Source organism: Monodelphis domestica, chromosome 2, assembly GCF_027887165.1.
Source record: "Monodelphis domestica isolate mMonDom1 chromosome 2, mMonDom1.pri, whole genome shotgun sequence".
Classification (NCBI taxonomy): domain Eukaryota; kingdom Metazoa; phylum Chordata; class Mammalia; order Didelphimorphia; family Didelphidae; genus Monodelphis; species Monodelphis domestica.
The window spans coordinates 55,849,107-55,869,117 of NC_077228.1; the positions used below are offsets into that span (position 1 = coordinate 55,849,107).

General features: G+C 39.0%; 1 protein-coding gene and 1 long non-coding RNA gene across 8 annotated transcripts in view; one reads left to right on the top strand and one right to left on the bottom strand.

Annotated features, from left to right (window-relative positions):
* Positions 1-5,163: 5,163 nt before the first annotated feature.
* On the bottom strand, positions 5,164-12,815 carry LOC130457087 (uncharacterized). The gene is made up of 2 exons (XR_008916088.1): positions 12,089-12,815; positions 5,164-9,720 (listed from the first exon to the last, which is right to left on the bottom strand). It is a non-coding gene; the product is annotated as an uncharacterized LOC130457087 (long non-coding RNA).
* Positions 12,816-12,920: 105 nt separating this feature from the next.
* UAP1 (UDP-N-acetylglucosamine pyrophosphorylase 1) overlaps positions 12,921-20,011 on the top strand; it is a 49,511-nt gene continuing 42,420 nt past the window's right edge. The window contains exon 1 of one of the 7 annotated variants that reach the window (XM_003340118.4): positions 12,921-13,064. Coding sequence is in view for 5 of the 7 variants with exons in the window: in XM_056815462.1 (XP_056671440.1) it covers positions 13,427-13,566 (140 nt within the window). In the remaining 2 variants the exon portion in view is untranslated. Of the gene's footprint in view, positions 13,065-13,144; positions 13,571-20,011 lie in introns of those variants that run through there. The other 6 variants (XM_056815463.1, XM_016429916.2, XM_056815461.1 and 3 more) reach the window with 6 other exon arrangements.

Genomic DNA, 20,011 nt, shown 5'->3' on the forward strand with positions numbered 1-20,011 from the left:
TTGATGTGAGAACTCGCCAGGATCAGAAATGGTAGGACATCTACTCCACCTGTACTTAAGACTGCTTTAAGGGAGAAAACTCCTTGCTAAACAAAGTACTTGGACCCATGCTTATATAATAAGGCAAGGAGTTCTTTGAGCCATGCCTGTTTTTTAGAATTGATACAATGAGATGCTAGGTACCTAAAAGGGTTGGGCAAGTTTTCTCTTAATGAGATTAGTTGACTCAGCTGTGTTTTCACTGGTTCAGACTTACTGAGGAGATTAGTCAACACAGCAGCATTTTTTTCTGGTTCAGACTTACTGAGGAGGTTTGTCGACTTAGCAGGAATTCAGATAGGAAGTCCTTTGGAAAACTTCTACAGTGATAGGTAGATATAAGGACTTAGGGGAGGTGACATAGGAGAAAAACCCCTATATAAGAAAAAGCAGAAACTCTTGAGAAAAAAAATCCTTTTGGAGGATCTCTGATGAGGATCTCTTGGGAAGAATATCTTGAGAGAGGCTCTGGAGAAGGGAAGCTCTTGGAGGACAATCTCTAAGGAGGTCTCGCTAGAGCTCCTCTGAGGGGACTCTGTCCCTCTGGAGGCTCTGGAGAGAGGCCCTTTGGAATAGTCTCTGGCTGGAAGGCTCTTTAAGGAGGATTCTGGCTGGAACTCTCTCTGGTGAAGTCAGCTGAGATGGAGCTGGCCTGGTGTCACTAGAATCCTTGCTTAGACAGACCTTGTGGTGAGTGTTAAAAGACTGACTGACTGATCTCTCTCTCTTAAGACTCAGGTCTAAGCCATGTTGGCTTAAGGCCCTTCATACTTATTTCCTTTTTCTCTCTTTCTCTCTTTTCTTTAATTCCACATTTGTATTAATTAAAATCTCTATTTCCCTGGCAACCACCTTATATTTGATTTAAAAACCAAGACACTGTAGTGAAACATATTTTCTGCGGTCAAATTTACTCACCCTCTCTTATATCTATCACAATTTATATCTTCCACCATTTTAACTTACTACAGTTTACAACATCACTCTTTTAACTGTTACAGTTTAAGGCCTTCAACCATTTTAAATATTACAGTTTCCTGATTCTCAATTTAGGGTTTTTCCTGGGAAATCCTTTATGACTTCTTGTGGTCTGTCTCAAGGACTCCTCAAGGCCTCCTAATCCTGTCTTCTCTATGACGTCTGTGGAGCATAATACCTGGCACACAGTAAACACTGCCTAATTTCTTCATTGCAGACATTGACGAGTGCCATTGTTGGTGATACAATGGGAGGACAAGCAAATAAAAGGGAGACTGGGAAGACAGAGAATTGAGTGGAACAAAGATGATGTTCATTTCTCCTCTTTTTTAAAAAAATTATTTAATTAGTCAATTTAGAACATTTTCCTTGGTTACAAGAATCATATTCTTTCCCTCCCTTCCCCCATCCCTTCCTGGAGCTGATGTGGGTTTTACATGTGTCCTTGATCAAAACCTATTTCCATGATGTTGATGTTTGCACTAGAGTGGTCATTTAGAGTCCACATCCCCAATCATATCCCCATTGACCCATGTAATCAAGCAGTTGTTTTTCTTCTGTGTTTCTACTCCCACAGTTTTTCCTCTGAATGTGGATAGTGTTCTTTTTTGTAAATCCCTCCAAGTTGTTCAGGATCACTGCATTTCCACTAATGGAGAAGTCCATTACATTGGATTATACCACAGTGTATCAGTCTCTGTATATAATGTTCTCCTGGTTCTGCTCCTCTCACTGTGCATCAATTCCTGGAGGTCATTCCAGTTCACATGGAATTCCACTGGTTCATTATTACTTTGAGCACAATAGTATTCCATCACCAACAGATACCACAATTTGTTCAGCCATTCTCAAATTGGAGGGCATCCCCTCATTTTCCAATTTTTTGCCACCACAAGCACAGCTATGAATATTCTTGTACAAGGCTTTTTCCTTATTATCTCTTTGGGGTACAAACCCAGCAGTGCTATGGCTGGATCAGAGGGCAGACATTCTTTTATCACCCTTTGGGCATAGTTCCAAATTGACCTCTAGAATGGTTGGATCAATTCACCACTCCACCAGCAATGCATTAATGTCCCAACTTTGCCACATCTCCTCCAACATTCATTACTTTCCTTTGCTGTCATGTTAGTCAGGTTGCTAGGTGTGAGGTGGAACCTCAGAGTTGTTTTGATTTGCATCTCTCTGATTATAAGAGATTTAGAACACTTTTTCATGTACATATTAATAGTTTTGATTTCTTTATCTGAAAATTGCCTATTCACATCCCTTGCCCATTTATCAATTGAGGAGTGGCTTGATTTTTGTACAATTGATTTATCTCTTTATAAATTTGAGTAATTAGACTTTTGTCAGAGGTTTTTGTTGTGAAGATTTTTTCCCAATTTGTTACTTCCCTTCTAATTTTGGTTGCATTGGTTTTGTTTGTACAAAACCTTTTTAATTTAATTGTCAAAATTATTTATTTTGCATTTTGTAATTTTTTTCTAATTCTTGATTGGTCTTAAAATCTTTCCTTTCCCAAAGATCTAACAAGTATACTATTCTGGGTTCACCTAATTTACTTATAGTTTCCTTGTTTTTATTCAAGCCATTCACCCATTCTGAGTTTATCTTGGTGTAGGGTGTGAGATATTGATGCAAACCCAATCTCTCCCATACTGTCTTCCAATTTTCCCAGCAGCTTTTATCAAATAGTGGATTTTGGTTCCCAAAGCTGGGATCTTTGGGTTTATTATAGGCTGTCTTGCTGAGGTCACTTACTCTAAGTATATTCTACTGATCCTCCTTTCTGTCTCTTTGCCAGTACCATTTCATTTTGATGACCACTGCTTTATAGGATAGTTTGAGATCTGGTACTGCAAGGCCACCTTCCTTCACAATCATAATGAATCACCCTTGTGATCACTTGCTGGAGTCTTTTTGCTAGTATTCTATTTAAGATTTTTGCATCTATGTTCATTAAGGAGATTGGTCTATAGTTTTCTTTCTCTGTTTTTGACCTGCATGGCTTTGGAATCACTACCATATTTATGTCATAAAAGGAATTTGGTAGAACTCCTTCTTTGCTTAGTCTGACAAATATTTTGTATAATATTGGGATTAGTGTTCTTTGAATGTTTGATAGAATTCATTTGTGAATCCATCTGGTCCTGGGGATTTTTTTAGGGAGTTCTTTGATGGCTTGTTCAATTTCTTTTTCTGATATGATGTTATTTAGGTATTCTACTTCTATTAATCTAGGCAATTTATTTTTGTAAATATTCATCTATATCACCTAGACTGACATATTTATTGCCATATAATTGGGCACAATAGTTTTTTTAATGATTGCCTTAATTTCCTCTTCTTTGGAGGTGAGGTCTCCCTTTTTATCTTTGATACTGTTAATTTGGTTTTATTGTTTCCTTTTTTAAAATTAGATTTACCAGTACTTTGTCTATTTTGTTTTTTTTAAAGTACCAGCTTCTAGTCTTATTTATTAAATCAATAGTTCTTTGACTTTTGATTTTATTAATTTCTCCTTTGATTTTTAGGATCTCTAATTTAGTCTTCATCTGAGGATTTCTAATTTGTTCACTTTCTAGTTTTTTAATTTGCATGCCCAGTTCATTGACCTCTGCCCTCTCTAATTTGTTAATATGCGAACTCAAGGATATGAATTTCCCCCTAAGTACTGCTTTGGCTGCATCCCATAGATTTTGAAAGGATGTCTCATCATTGACATTTTCTTCAATGAAATTATTAATTTTTTCTATGATTTGTTCTTTAACTAACTGATTTTGGAGAATCATATCATTTAATTTCCAATTCATTTTTTATTTGCTTCTCCATGTACCCATAATAATTATTTTCATTGCATTGTGACCTCAAAAGGTTGCATTTATTATTTCTGCTCTTTTGCACTTGTTTGCAATACTTTTATTCCCTAGTATATGGTCAATCTTTGTGAATGTACCATGTGCTACTGAAAAGAAGGTATATTCCTTTTTGTCCCTATTTATTTTTCTCCACATATTTACTAACTCTAATTTTTCTAAGATTTCATTCACTTCTCTTACATTTTTCTTCTTTATTTTTTGGTTTGATTTATCTAGTTCTGATAGAGCAAGACTCAGGTCCCCCACTAGTATAGTTTTTCTATTTATTGCATCCTTGAGCTCCACTAGTTTCTCCTTTAGAAATTAGGATTCTATGCCATTTGGTGCATACATGTTGAGTACTGATATTTCCTCATTGTCTATACTGCCTTTTATCAGGATGTAATTACCTTCTCTACCTCTTTTAACTAGATCTATTTTTACTTTGACTTTGTTAGATATGATTGTGACTCCTGCCTACTTTTTATCAGCTGATGCCTAATAGATTTCACTCCATCTGCTTACCTTTACCCTACATGTGTCTACCTTCCTCATGTGTGTTAGGATTTTGGTTTCTAATCCACTCTGCTATTTGCTTCGTTTTATGGGTGAGTTCATTCCATTCACATTTAGAGTTATCATTGCCAGCTGTGTATTTTCCATCATTTTGATTTCCACTCCTAGTCTTGCCCTTTCTTCTTTCACTATTTCCTTCTACACCAGTGTTTTGTTTTTATTCAGTCCCTCTAATTCCACTCTTCTTTTACTTCCCTTTCTATACCCCCTTCTTATTCTCCTCTTATTTTCTTCATGGTCTTTTTAAACCACCCCCACCCTCTCTTTCCCTTGTACTACTTCCCTCCCCATCAGTCTGTTACCTTCTACTTCTCTATAGGGGCTAATCAATTCTCTGCCCCAACAGATCTGATTGTTCTTCCCTCTTTGAGTCAATTTCAATGCACATAAGAATTAAGAATTTCCTTTCTCCAAACTCTTTATCCTTCCACTGTATTGGTGTTCTCCCCCACTCCTGTCATGCACTTCTTTATGACATATAAATTTACCCCATTTTGTCTCTTTTCCCATTTCTCTTAGTAGTAACCTCTTTTTTTACCTATTTGTTTACCTATACACACACACACGTATGTGTGTGTGTGTGTGTGTGTGTGTGTGTGTGTGTGTGTGTCTTGGCATTTCATCCCATACAGTTTTTCACTGTTCCCTCTAAGTATAATTCTTCTAGCTACCCAGGTGATAATAATTTTTAAGAGTTACCAATATCCTCTTTTCTCTTAGGGATACCAATCATTTTAACTTATTGCATCCCTTAAAAAAGTTTTTTTTTTTTGTTTATTTTTCACTTTCTTAATTACCTTTGATGATTCTCTTGAGTTCTGTGATTGGGCATCAAACTTTCTGTTCAAGTCTGATCTTTTCTTTATGAATGCTTGGAAGTCTTCTATTTTTTTTTAAATGACCATACTTTCCCCTACAATAATATAGTCATTTTTTCTGGGTAGTTGATTCTTGGCTGTAGACCTTCTTCCCTTGCTTTCTGGAATATCATGTTCCATACCTTTTGGTCCTTCAGTGTTGATGCAGCCAGATCCTGTGTTATCCTAACTGTGGTTCCATGGTATCTGAATGACTTCTTAGCAGCTTGTAATATTTTTTCCTTGCTCTCGTAGTTCTTGAATTTGACTATAACATTCCTGGGTGTTGTCAATTGAGGATTATGTACAGGAGGTGATCTGTGGATTCTTTCAATCTCCACTTTTCCCTCTTGCTCCAAAATGTTGGGGGAGTTTTCTTGGATAATTTCCTGTAAAATTATGTCCAGATTTCTCCTTTTGTCATGATCTTCTGGTAGTCCAATGATTCTTAAGTTGTCCCTCCTGGACCCGATTTCTAAATCTTCCATTTTGTGGAGGAGATGTTTAATATTTTCCTCAATTTTTTCATTCTTTTGATTTTGTTTTATAGTTTCCTGCTGCCTTATGAAATCATTTGCTCCTAGTTGTTGGATTCTAATTTTTAGACTGAATTTCTTCCCTGGATTTTTGGTTATCCATCTCCTTCGGATCTTTCATTTTCTTTGCCTCATTTTCAATCTCGTTAATTTTGGCTTTCAAGACACTGTTTTCTTGTTTTAGTTCAAGAGCCCCTGTTTCCAGATGCTTTTTAAGTTCTTTTCCCAGTTGTTTTCACCTCTTGTGTTTTGAATTGTATTTTGAGTTGTTCCAAAGCTTGTATCCAATTCACTGGAGTGTCTTTGTTTTTGCTTTGTGTTCCTTGATCTTCCTCTGTTCATTGCCTGGATAGAAGTTGTCAATTGTAATTTCTTCTTTCTTTTTCTGTTGTTTAATTCATATTTTCCCCTTCTTTCCCCCTGTAGTTGCCTTAGTTTTGCTCCTCTCATTATGTGCTGGATCTGTGGGTTTAAGCTGTTATGTCCTGAAGAGGCTTCTTCTCTGTTTTATTGATTGAACAGGTTAGTCAGATCTTCTCCAGTTGACAGTAGAAGCTGAGAAGGAACTGGGCTTCCCACCCTCTTGTTAAAGTTATTGCCTTTAGATTGTTGCTGTCTTTTCCCCTTGGAGCTTTGACAGCAAGGCTTTCAGATCAGTCTGTGGGGGAGGGGTATTGGAGCTTAAGCTTCCCTGCCCTCTGAAGGCTTCTTATCTGCCCTATTGATGAGATTGAGTTAAGGCAGAGTTGATCTGGGAAGCTGGCTGTGCCCTGTGGGCAAAACCTCAAGTGGGGAGTCTTGGCTGCAACTAGGCTGCCTGCTCTGTGCTTCTCCAGCTGCCTCTATTTCACCTGTGTTCAATGCCCTGAGCCTGGCACAGCTGTGCCAGTAAAATACTCCCTCCAGATTAGCGCCCTTACACACCCAGAGATTCTAGCCACTGCTGAGAGGCTCAGCACTCTAGGTGGGGGAGGGCTCCTGGGACCTTCCTTCTTCCTCCCCCTTAAACTTGCATGTTCCTGAATTCAGGCTTTTTTTGGGGGGGGGTACCTTTTAAGTTGGGTCCAGGAGGAGGGTTCCCTAGTTCTATCCTGTTGTTAGATATGGTTTTCAGTCCCCTCAAAGCATTGTGTTTTTGATTGGTGAGGAAGGGTTTGTGGAGCTCTGAGCTTTTGCTATCTCTAAGCCGCAGTCTTGGCTCCTCATTTCTCCTTGAATCCCCATAATCTCAAAACCGTGAGCTAAGGCTTTAAAATTTTCATTCCTCCCTTATGGGAACCATCTTTCCCCACTAAAATAATCTATTGCTATCCTCTGAATGCACCTTATATATTTCTGGTTTTATATTTCTTCTCTAGCCATTCTTTTGTCATGAAAATAATGCAAAGTCACATAATGAGAAGAACACTGGTTTGATGTCAGAAGACCTGAAATTGAATCATTACTAATTAACTATTACTAATTAAATGGCATCCAGGGCAAAGTCACTTCTTTTGTGGCCCTAGTTTCCTTGTCTGTAAAATGAAAGAGTTAAACTAAATAATTTCTTAAGTCATTTTCATATCCAAATTCTCTACCTTGCCATTCCTCTCTGTATATTAACAGTTTACCCATCCTTCAGGACCCACATCTAATTCCTTCCTTTACAAAGACTTCCCTGATTGTAGCAATCCACAGAAATTTCTTTTCTGAATTCCTATTTCCTGTACCTATTCATGAACTCCACATCCTATTGTATGTGCTTTTCATTTGGCATGCATAGATGAAGTGGCTTACTAAAGGTCATAATAATTATTGTAATAGAATTTGTTTACATTATTTGTGTTACAGTGTACCATATGCTTTATTGAGGATACTTCTTGGTATGGTTCATATATATCTCATATACTGAAATAGATTGTAAGGAACTTGAGGGCAGCAGGTATATACACCCTCTTTCCAAGATGCCTAGAACAGTATCTTTGAACAAAATAACCATTTAGTGAAAAATGTATTCAGCAAATTTGATTGAACATTTTATTTATGCTACTAGACTGGGACACTATTTTTGTCACATTTTGTCTTGATATTATCTTGTATGCCACTTGTGTCCCAAAAAGTGATGAAAAATTAGTTATGGCCTATTGCCATGCCCCCCCCCCCAATGTTTTGTATGTGACTATATATGTATATGTTAACTTTTCTGATAGAACATAAACTTCTTGAGGACAGGGAGTGTATCTTTTTTTGTCGTATTCTCAGAACTTAGTATCATGTCTGGTACATAGTAGGCAATTAATACATTTTATTGATTAACTGATACATACCCTTTCATTGCCTTTTAGGTGACCTGTAATTTGGGGGTTTGAAGAAGACATGCAATTTTCCAAATGCAATCTAGATCAATTTAATTTCTTTACTAAATTCTGGCCCCAACTCAATGACTCCTCCCACATCTCTTCAAGAGATATGTACTGAAGGTCTTTAGCTCATTGGATAGGTCATTTGTGAAGAATTTACTGAAAGACAAGGAACAAGAATTACACAGTATGAAATGCAGCAGGGTTGCAATCTACACCAATGAAATTAAAATTAAAAGCTCATTCATTGAATCCTGAAACTATACCAATTAGTTCTGGAAGTATTGGTCCAAAACACTACAGATACACAGCAGCCTCATAGTTCTATCATTCCCTATTCCTCTTCTAATACATACTAAATTATTAATAGTACATATTTGGTAGTAAGTTTGGTAATCAGAAAAAGGATCCTGTAATCTTCATAGTCAGAGGAGCTGAGTTTAAATTCTACCTCTGATGTCATTACTTTGTGTAACCTTTGGCAAACTATTTCATCTCTGTGGCTCTTTTTCCTCATCTGTAAAATAAAAGGATTGGATAGATGGCCTCTCAAGTCCCTTTCACCTGCAAGTCTATGATCTTCTGGATCATTTAATTTCTAAGATGAACATTCCCATGTCTGTCATTTTAAAGAATTTGAATGATGCTGTATTCTTATTTTTGTGACATGGCCTTTCCACAAGGGGAATTCTGACAGTGTGCCATAAGCACACGATAGGCCAAGAAATACATCACTGTGTTCTTCCACACATTTCCCTTTCTCATCCTCATAGGTTCAGGAACTTTCTCTTAGTTTAGACTGATATCTCTTTTCACCAGATAAGAGCTTGGCAAAGTTCTTTCTATCATTATTAAAGGACCACTGTTGTAAGAGTCTTAAAGGACAGATATTTCAAATTGGGAGATAAGCCTGGTTACTCTGCAGTCAAGGTGAAGCTAGGACTTTGCCTCCTTCTGAAGGTATTACTCTGTACATAAGGAACCAGAAATAGTAAAGAGACCTTTGGGAATCTGGAGCTATCTAAACTTAGCCCTTATCTTAATGTTCACCAAAGATACCTGTACTAGAATTCTAGCATTGTATTTTTCCTATTTTCATAAGAGGAAGGCTGAATGGTGCAAATAAAGGAATCCTGTTTTTGAAGTCAGAGTCTGAGTTTTATTCTCAACTTTGCCCCTTTCTACCTATCTGTCTTTGGACAACTAATCACTTGACCAATAAGAATTTATTAAGCACCTCCTATCTGTCAGACATTGAATCTTGCAACTATACCAGTTAGGTCTGGAGGTATTAGTACTGGGTACTAGGAATTCAGTGGCAAAAGTGAAATAGTATCAGCCTTGAAGGAGGAAGTCACTTAACTTCTCTGGCACTCCAATGTAAAATGAGGGTATTGGATAATATAACCTTGTAGGAATCTTGTCTCCTTTTCTGCTGTTCTCTTCATTGGAACATTTATCTGATTAATTACAAGTCAGCTTTTCCTTATTCATAGTACTGATCATGTTGTCCATTTGCTTATAAGATGGCTTCCTTTTGGAAAGTAAAATTAAAATGTTAGTTTGTCATTCTAGGCCCTCCACAATCTGATGTCAGTCAGCCTTACTTACCATCCTTTTCTCAGCTTTATGCCCTTTATATGAAAATTGAACTATATGATATACTTTCTCCATGTATGCCTTTTCTCAGGGGGTTCTGACTTCCTGGGATGCTTTCCCCACTGATATCTTCTTTTATCTGTTCAGTTAAATTTTTTATTCATCCTTTAATGTTCATCTCCAAGGTTGCCATCTCCTCTGTGAAGCTTTGTGATTAGAATTCATACCTCCTCTGTCCTTGAGTCTTTCTTCCTCTGATTAGAAAGGGTGGAGTGTGGACATCAGAGAACTCCTCCCATCCAGGGCAGACATCTCGTAATTTGACATCTGGCATCTGGACTTTATTTAGATACCTCCTCTCTTCCCCTCCCCCCAACCCTGGAAAGGAAATATACTCTGAGGGCTACTAACCAATTCCTTCCATTTCTGACCTGAACTATGTTACTAATGGCTTTTGTTTTCTAGCTAGGATGTTGTATTAATTTGCCAAGTGATGCTCTTATTTCTCCAAGGAACATTGTGCTTTAGGAAATCTTGTTCTTTTTCTAGAAGTCCTTATTCCTTGAAATGGTGGACTTGCAAACTCAGACAGTTTGGAAAGAATTATCAAAACTAGTGCTGCCCAGAAAATGTCCCTTTTGTGGCTTGAAGGTCATATTCCAGGACCACAGACTGGGGAATTCAAAATACATGAGGTTGAGATTGAGGAACATAGTCTGTTAAGTTTAGACAAGACACTCTTCATCTTTAAAAGTGGGGTCTCTACTAAGTGCCTTCTGAGGGCTCTTCTAATCCTAGGCCAATGATCCCATCATCCTATGATTAAAGTTGCCTGCAAAATAATTAGCACTTCTTACATGTACTTCTGAAGCCATGAAATGCTTCTAAGGGGAAGGAAACTGGACATGGGCACAAATTTCCCCCTTTCCCCACAAAAGTGGATCTGTATTTCTTTCCTAAGAAACTGATCAATAAGCCCTATCCTTATATAATTCACCAGCAGAGACTGTTCCCAGGGAAGTGATGGTGATATATAATAGGAGTGCCTTTGAGAGACTTTGTAGCATGAAAAAATATTCTGTAACTGATTCCAGTTAGCTAACATCAGCTTCTTTGACTGGCTACAACATTAGAATTGGAACTGGTGGTGCTTCAAAAGGTATTAGTCAGCCTTGGTCTCTCTCTCTTGGTTGGACCCCTTTTCTCCTTCTGACTCCTTTACTGATGATGTCCAGGTAGAGACAATGCTATAAGAGGAGAGGCTTTGGGTCATCTCCCTCTCAGGCTGACATAAGACCTAGTGAACAACCAAAGCTTTGATTCTTGGTCTGCCTCAATATTTATTAAGTGAAGAAAGTTGTAGATTCTTGCCTTGTGAGTTTCAAAAGTGGAAAGTATGAGTCTTGGAATCTTGGGAGTCAAATCTATTTGGACTTTGAAGCTGGTCTATCAATGATGCTCCAAGAAACAAAGAATGACCTTTGGGACCCAGCCCATAGTAGCTGAGAATATGACCTGTTCTGTAGTGATGCAACATTTGGATGTAAATGTGAAGGAACTAATGCTATATAGAAATTGTACTGAGTCTGAGCCCACTTTCCCCAAACATTGAGATGACAGAAAGGAGAGAGTCATCAGGGCATTGAATATACTGTATTTCTATTCTTGATACAACTTTGAAGTAAATATTCCTTTGTAAATGTTAATCAATGTTAAGTTGTTAAAATGGAACCAGGGAACAAGTGACTATTAACAATATGTGTGGGAGAGTAGAACACACCAAGAATGGAGGCTTGAGCTGATGGCATTAGAGAAGAGACACCCCTAATTGTGCAGGGCCGAGTCCCAATCAGTTTACCACCATCTTAAAGGAAATTTGTAATTACAGGAATTATTTGTATCTTCTAACCAAGATTAGAACAGGCTATCTATATCTATGCACGTTCTGAGGGCTCCCCAAAGCACTTCCAGAGGTCTCTTATATGCCTCTGGATCAAAAAGGCTCTGCTCTGTAATTTGTGGTTAATTGGGTAACTCAACTAGAGTTGGAATGTCTAGGTTGGAATCCCTCCTCTACCACTTTACCAATTGTGTGGCCAATCAATCTTTCTTGGTCTCAGTTTCCAAATCTGCACACTGCCTGCTTGGATCTCTAAAGTTCCTTCCAACTCTAAATCCACAGATTTCTATGAAATTTTGAACATAGTAAACCTGTACACCACTTCCTTTTCTTGGGCTTTGGTATCCAAGTATGTACAAAGAGATCTTTTTTTTTTTTTTAATTTTTTAAAAAAAACCCTTACCTTCCATGTTGGAGCTCCAAGGCAGAAGAGTGGTCAGGGCTAGGTAATGGGGGTCAAGTGACTTGCCCAGGGTCACACAGCTGGGAAGTGTCTGAGGTCAAATTTGAACCTAGGACCTCCCATCTCTAGGCCTGGCTCTCAATCCACTGAGCCACTCACCTGGCCCCTACAATGAGATCTTTGGGCTACTTGATCTCTAAGGCCTTAAGCCTTCCAGCTTTAATTCTTGTAAAACTATTTTTTTGGGGGGTGCGGGGGAAATCCTGGAAGAGCGAACAGAGGACGGGGCTCCTGAACTAAGCCTGGACAGGTAGGGAAGATTTGGGATTGCAGAACTGGGGTCAAGCAAAGTCTCAGGCAATCCTCGGAGGAGGACAGGGAGGGAGGAAAGCCGGAAGCAGTGAAGATTGGCATCAGATTGTGGAGGGCCTGGAATGCCAATATCAGTTGGAATTCATCCCCCTTGTCAGGGGCAGGGAAGGACGTGGGCCGGGCCCAAGAAGGGAAGAAGATAACGGACGAAGCCGCAGCAGCTCCTTCAGAAGTCACCTCTCCTGAGCAACAGACAGCGTCACCACCACAGCATCCAGGAGCGGCCGCGCCCACCAGTCAGACTGACGCAACTGCCACCTGGTCCCGGCCCCAGAGGGGCGGGGCCCGCCTCCTTCCGGGACGTCCAACCCCATTGGGCCTCCCGGAGGGAGTGACGTATAGGCGCCCCGCCCCATCTGGCCCGGCAGCCCCTCTCAGCACCAGCCCCGTCGCCGTGGCGCTCCGGGCGCTGACGTGTCCGGTCCGGGGCGGGGCCTCCGTGCCCGCCCCCCCGGCTCCGCCCCCAGCCGGGTTGAACCACTGGGCACGGGCAAACGGGGGCGGGCTTGCCGGAGGCTCGCCCTGGGCTATAAAGGAGGGGCGGCCACAGGCGCCCCGAGCGGTCCAGCTGAGACATTGAGATCCGGGTGCTGCTGGGGAGGAGGTGAGCTACTGCCCTGCTCCTCTGCCTCCCTTCGTGAGGGTGGGCTCCATCGCGCACGCGCAGCACAGGTTGCGGGCACCGACACATCCTCCACGCGTGCTCGTGGGCTTGTCCACGCGGATGGGCACGCGTGCGCCCTGATGCCCTGCCTGCTTCCCTTTCCCTTGCCAGTTAAGCTGGTTGGGCTGCTGGATGTGGGGTGGGCAGCGGGGTCCCATGGAGAAAGATGTCAGGGGGCGAGGGCCTGGGAATAAGCACAAATTAAACGCTTATTTTATGTCGGGCAAGCGCTGTACCAAGACCAGGTGCTGGGGGAAAGTCAGGGAACTCCTGGGCTAGTGTGGGCTTTCCTTGACTGGCCAATGACATCAAGCGGTTTTGGGTGGGGAGGGAGATCAGCAGTGGGAATTGGGCTGGGGAAGGGAGTGATCCGTATGGTCAAAGGTGAGGCCAAGGTGGGCATTGGGGCTCTCTCTGGGGGCTTCTGCAGGAGGACCCTCTGGTAGGTGGGTACGTGCTGCTGTTAGTGGGGAGCAGGGTGGGCAACTGATTTCTTCTTGTTTTCTTTTATTTTGAAATTCCATTTTGGAGGGAGGCTGGGAGTTATTGTTAATGATGTTTTTTGGGCGAAGTATAGACTTTGGAGGAATCCTTTTAAGAACAGAGGGGAGGAGGCTGTGTATCCTGAACATATAGGTTTGCTGATTTTGTATCAGAGTTTGGGCCAAAGCTATAGCAAAGCTGTGAATAGTTTATAGGTAACTTGGTGAATGACATGCTAATGGTACTTTACTGCTTTTATAAGGATATGATTATATAGTTCGTTTGAGTTAAGGAAGTCCTGGTGAGATTTATTGTGTGTTTTGGGGGTGGGGTGAAGACTGTTGAGTTGGAAGAAACTGAATATAATTGTCCAAGTCTTCTCCATTAGTCATTTGGCTTATTTAGCAGTAACCTAGAAATGCTTCCTTGAATATGTTGCCAAGCATTTACAGGATCAAGTATTGTAGCTCTCCAGTACTAGTTTTCAAAGTAGTAACTGCCTTTACCTTAGCAAATGGTTGCCCATGAGAATTTTGACTCATGTTCCCATTTAATGTTATTTTTTACCCCTTTGTCTTTTTGACAAAATTTTAACAGTTTGTGTACTTATTGTACTTCAACCTTTCTGGAGAGACAAATACTTGTAACAAGTTTTGTTTTAATGTTTGTTGAAGTTGGCTTCAAAACAAATATACTATTAAAAAAAATAACCCTCATCTCCATTCTTAGAATTGAAACCAAGTATCAATTAGAAGGCAGGTGAAATGATAAGGAGTAGGCAATTGGGCTCATGTGACTTGCCCAGGTTTACACACCTAACAAATATACGGTTAACAAGAAAGGTACTAGAAATATCTGCCAGGTGATGATTCTTTTTCTAAGCCTGTACTTTAAGGGTTACTCTTTCCTCCTTTAATTAAATGTATCCGACATTGTCAATTAGCCTTTTAGTGATGAATAGTTTGGCAGTGGAAACCCATGTGACCTACAGGAGGCACAATTTCACAGGTTAAAGAAAAACATAAGACTTTCTGACCACATCAGAATGATTTCTAGAGCAGTGACATGTTTTGTTTTTTAATCTGGAAAGCAGAATTATAGAAATCAGAGTTGCAAAAGTTTTCTAATGGAAGTTCAGATTTGATTTGAAGTCAGAAGATCTTGTTCTTATTCTAGCACTGGGCACATATTATCTATATGACCTTGTTGAATGTTACTTATCTGTAGCCATATTACAGTGAATTCATCTACTTTTATCTCATTTTAGAATCTAGACAGACTATAGGGCTTGGCAAGTACTTGGATTGAAAAACCATTCTCTTCAGTCCTCCTTTTCCTTATGTATAAATAGTTCTCAACAGTTCCCTGCAGCCCTGGTCTCACTTGTATCTTCTGTATTATCCTCAGAGTAATCATTTAGAATCTTCTTTTAGGAAAGCACTTCGTGTAGGCCAAAAATCTGTGACTAGCTATCCTATTTGTTCCTTTTTGTTGCCACATGTTCATATCTCAGTGGAATTGAGAGGGAGGGGTTAGAGAATAGAAAGGGAGGGGAAGGGAATAAGGATTTATATAGCACCTACTATGTGCCAGGCATTTTATTTCCATTGATTTCCTTTGATGGGAATGGAAAGACTAGTACTGTGTTTGTGAGACCAATGATATAATAGTTGTTTCTTATTCCTTTATTCCTGCACCAAACTTCCTACATCATCTTTCACAGAATCATAGAATTTCAGAGTTGGAAGGGAACTCAATGACCATGAAATCAAACAGTACCTGAAACAGATCCTTTCTGACAAGTGGTCATCTTGCCTTTGTTTGAAGATCTCCAGTGAGGGAGAATTTACCACTTCCCAAACGAGTTCATTCCATTTTCTGACAACTCCAATGATTACTAAGTTTTCCCTTATATCCATCCTAAATTTTCCTCTTTGCAACTTGTGTCCACTATTCCTAGTTCTGTCCATTGGTCCAGAAGAACAAATTGAATCCCTGCTTCATTGCTTAAAGACAGCTAGCATGTCTCTTCTCTTCCAACCCTCAAGTCATCTTTTCTTTAAGCTGAACCTTCTGTGTTCTTTGAACTGAGCCTCATATGGCAGGAACTTAATGCCCTTAACCATCCTCCATTTTCCTTCCTGAACACACCTAGTTAGTCAGTGTCCTTTCTGAAATGTACTCAGAACTAAAAGTCAGACTCTGTCCCTGACAGTACATGGGGACTATCCCCTCCTTATTCCTGGATATTGTGATTCTCTTGTATTTGGGTTTGCCCTTCTCACCTTCCTTTAATTTTCTTGATCTCACAGAAATCAGACTCACAGATTTTCTCATGCCCTTCCCCAAAATTCCTCTGAAAACACTGAGCCAAGTGGAGAAGTAGGCATCCTTCTTGCTCCTCTTATTTCTATACTATATTTGCCCTCTTTGACTCAGAAACTTCTCTCTCTTTGAGGTTCACTAGTTCCAGATCCTGATCATAGTCCTCTGTGGTACCTCAGTTCATTCTCCCTTTTTTTCTCAAGGAGTTTAGTACCTGATATACTTTCTTGCTCCTCCCCTCTCTTGGAGTTTTTAACTTGAAGATTTCAATATATTTGTTAATGACTCTTCAAACACCTCTGATTTCTCAATTTGTCAATGTCCTCAAAGTCTGGGACTTAAATTTTTTATTTAACAAAGCATTGTGGTGGTCATATGCTTGATCTCAAAATCAGCTATAATTTTCCTACATCAAAGCATCATTGGATGACTTTGTTTTCATGAAACTCCTTGAAAATGGCATAATGAAATAACATGTACCTAGCACTTGAAGGTTTGTAAAGTGCTTTGCGTATGTTTTCCTGTTGTTTTCATTTATTGCCTTTCCTCTCTGTCCTGAATTTGTGGCAGTCTGGCTTCTGATCTTAATGTTTAACTGAAGCTACCCTTTTTACTTTCCCAATGATCTCTTAATCCTTTGACCTTTTGTCATCCCACATCCTTGACTTCTCCACACTACTTAACGCGTTCTTCCTTGGTTCTATTACCTTGCTCTTCTTTAGCCCTACTTCTTTTCAGGGTCTTTTGCTGAGACTGAACATCCATACATTACTGAGTTGTGTGAGTATACATACCCCAGGATTCAAACCATAGCCATCTCTCTACTATTATTATTTTTTGGTGGTGATCTCATTAGCCACCTTTATTCTTTGTAGATGATTATCAGACCTGTTTCCAACTTTCCACTCTCCTGAATTCTAGTCTGATATCATAGCCTGTTGGACATCTCTAACTGGATGTCCTATAAGTATCTTAAATTAAACATATCTAAAATGAAACTGATTATCTCCCCTTCCCTGCCCCCTCAACCCTCAACTCTCAACTATTCTAACCTTCCCTATTTCAGTTAAGGGCACTTCCCTCCTTTTAGTGACCTTTTCCATTCTTCATAATTGCCAAAGTTTGTCAACTCTTGATTATGTCTCATTTTCTCCTCTAGTTTAAGACCCTATTTTCCTGATTGCAACAGCCTCCTCATTGGACTCATGGTTTTTGGTCTTTCCCTTCTCTGATCCATCTTCCTAACTGCTAAAATAATCTTTCAAGTACAAGATCGAGTAGGCCACTCCTTTGCTTATTAATAATCTTCCTTGGTTTCCTATTGTCCAAAGAATAAAATACATATTCCTCAGTTTAGCATTAAATCCCTTTGCATATTAAAGCCTATCTGATTCTAGTCCAATTTTGAAATTTATTTCACCTTACTCTTCTCTTCACTCTTTTTATTCCATCCAAGCTGTGCTACTTATTGTTCCTTGAATTTGACATTCCATCACTCTTGCCCTTTCTCTGCAAACCTGGAATTCACTCTTCTTTAATCTGTTGGGAAGAATACTTCACTTTTTAAATTGTAAATGTTCTCTAATCTCCTCAGGGTATTATGCTGATAGTTATTGGTTTACTTGTTTGAACCTCTCTAGTTGATTGCAAGCCCTGGGAGGGCAGGAACTTTTTTTTTTTTACATCTTATTTCTAGTGCAGTATTTTGATATTGTTTATTGAATGCTCCTCGGACTAGGTTAACTTCTGCATTGAATACCTCTTCCATCTTCAACTTAAGTTTATTGTTTGATCACAATAAACTTGACATTTAAATATAGGATGTAAAATGAACTTTTATCTCTATTCAGTTTCTTCTTATTTGATTTGTAACAGTGTTCTAGCTTGTCAAGATCTCTGGATTCTGACCTTGTCATTCAGCATGTTTGCTAGCATTGGAATTGGAATTGGAAGCAATTTAGTACCATTTGTAAACTTAGTAAGCATGCCATTTATTCCCTTATGCAAATTATTGATTAAAATGTCAGATAACACAGGATTGAACATTGAGCCTAAGTATACCCCACTGGAGACCCTTTTCCAAGTTAATATTAAACTATTGATGACTCCTTTTTGGATTTAGCCATTAAATCAGTGTGATATTCTCTGTTTTCTCTGCCTCTGACATTGTAATATTGCTGAACTCAATCTATCTTTTCCACAAGAATATCTTGAGAGGGTGAGGTCAAATCTTTGATAAGATTTAAGTAAACTATTATGTTGTTCTTCTAACCTATCAGTATCCTAACACTGTCCAAAAAAAAAAAAAAGAATTATTTTTGTGATCATTACCTTTTCTAAATGTTCTCTAACCATGCTTTATTAATATAGTCGAAAACTTTGCTGGAAGTTTTAGTGTGCAGGTTCCATCCTTCTCATTTTTTGGAAAATCATGACATTTGTCTGTTTGCAGTACTTCTGTTACCCACAGTCTTTTCACAGATTGCCAGTAGTGATTTGGTAAACCATTCTGCTTGTTCTTTTGGTAATTTATATTTATAATGTGGCTAATCATTGGACTGTACGTACATTTAGAGCTAAAAGAGACCTTAGAGATCATTGATTTTAACTCCCATGTTTTAGGGTAAGGACAATGAGGTCCATAAAAAAGAATAAGTAATTTTACCAAGGTCTTACTTATTAAATGTTGAGGCAAGAATTTAAACCCAGCTCCTTTGGCTTCAAAGCCAGCACAGTTTCCAAAGCATCTCCCTTCCTTTTCTGAGCAAGGTGGCTTGAATTCATTATAATAGCTAGATGCTTTTAACATCTCTTTACTTATTTTAGATATCAACTCCATGTTATCCGTTTTTTGTTCTGTTCTTTCCACTCAGAGATCATCTTGGTAAAGAAAACAAATAAAAAAGGAGTTGATCAGTTTTACCTTCTCTCTCAGTCATCAGATTCCTTTTCTGATCCACCTCTTTGCTTTAAACTTGAAACAATCTTCCTTTTCATTCTTAGCTTTCTTTCTTTTTTTATACCCTTTCTTTAAAAAAAAAAAAAAAACCTTTCCTTCTGCTTAGAATCAATACTATGTCTTAGTTCCAAGGCAGGAGAATGGTAAGGGCTAGGCAATGGGGGTTAAGTGACTTACCCAGGGTCACCCAGCTGGGAAGTGTCCGAGGCCAGATTTGAACCTAGAATCTCCCATCTCTAGGAACCTCTAGGCTCTCAGTCCACTGAACTACACAGCTGCCCCAACCTCTGCCCTATTCTTAGCTTTCTTTAACAGCCTCACCTATTCTATTTTAGCACTTTCTTATGGGTCTAGGCTATGCTTTGTATTCATCTTCCATTATAACTATTCTTGTTTCCATTTTCTCCACATACCTTGTTAAAAATTTAAATGGGCTCATAGGTGCCTTTTGCATCCATATTAGTTTTTAGGCAACCCCCCTTTTCCTTCCTCAGAGGAGCTGGATTTTTATTCCTGAGACTTTCTCATCCTTTCAAGACTGACTTTCCTTCTGGAATTCTAGTATAGGAACATTTATTCTTCTGAATCCTTTGAAAATTTCAGAATCTTGGATGCTTGTCAATTTTCCCCTGGTTTTCCTGTCTTCTCTTAGAAATTATAAAATGGAAAAGAAGGGCCATATCTTTCAAGGTTTCCATCTATTTACACACAAACAGTCTGTTCTTCTTTGTTTTAATAATTAGTCAGAAAAGAATTTCCTTTTGGATGTATATCTGTCTTTTGAAGGAGGAAATTATTTTTAAGTTAAAGTCAACAATTTTCTGCTTTTGACAGAGAAAGAGTTGTTGTATGTGCTCAGATAATTGAAGTTCTTTAACTATGTATACAGAAATGTTTTGTTGCATCAGAGGACTGGAAAGTAAGGGGGTGTCCATGAATTGGGGAATGGCTGAACTATGGTATATGAATGGAATGGAATACTATTTATGCCATACAAAATGATGAAAGAGTTAAAAAATCCTTGAAAGACTTATATGAAGGGATACAGAGTGAACAGAAATAGAACCATTTATACAATAATAATCATATTATAAAGAAAAACAATTTTGAAAAACTTAAG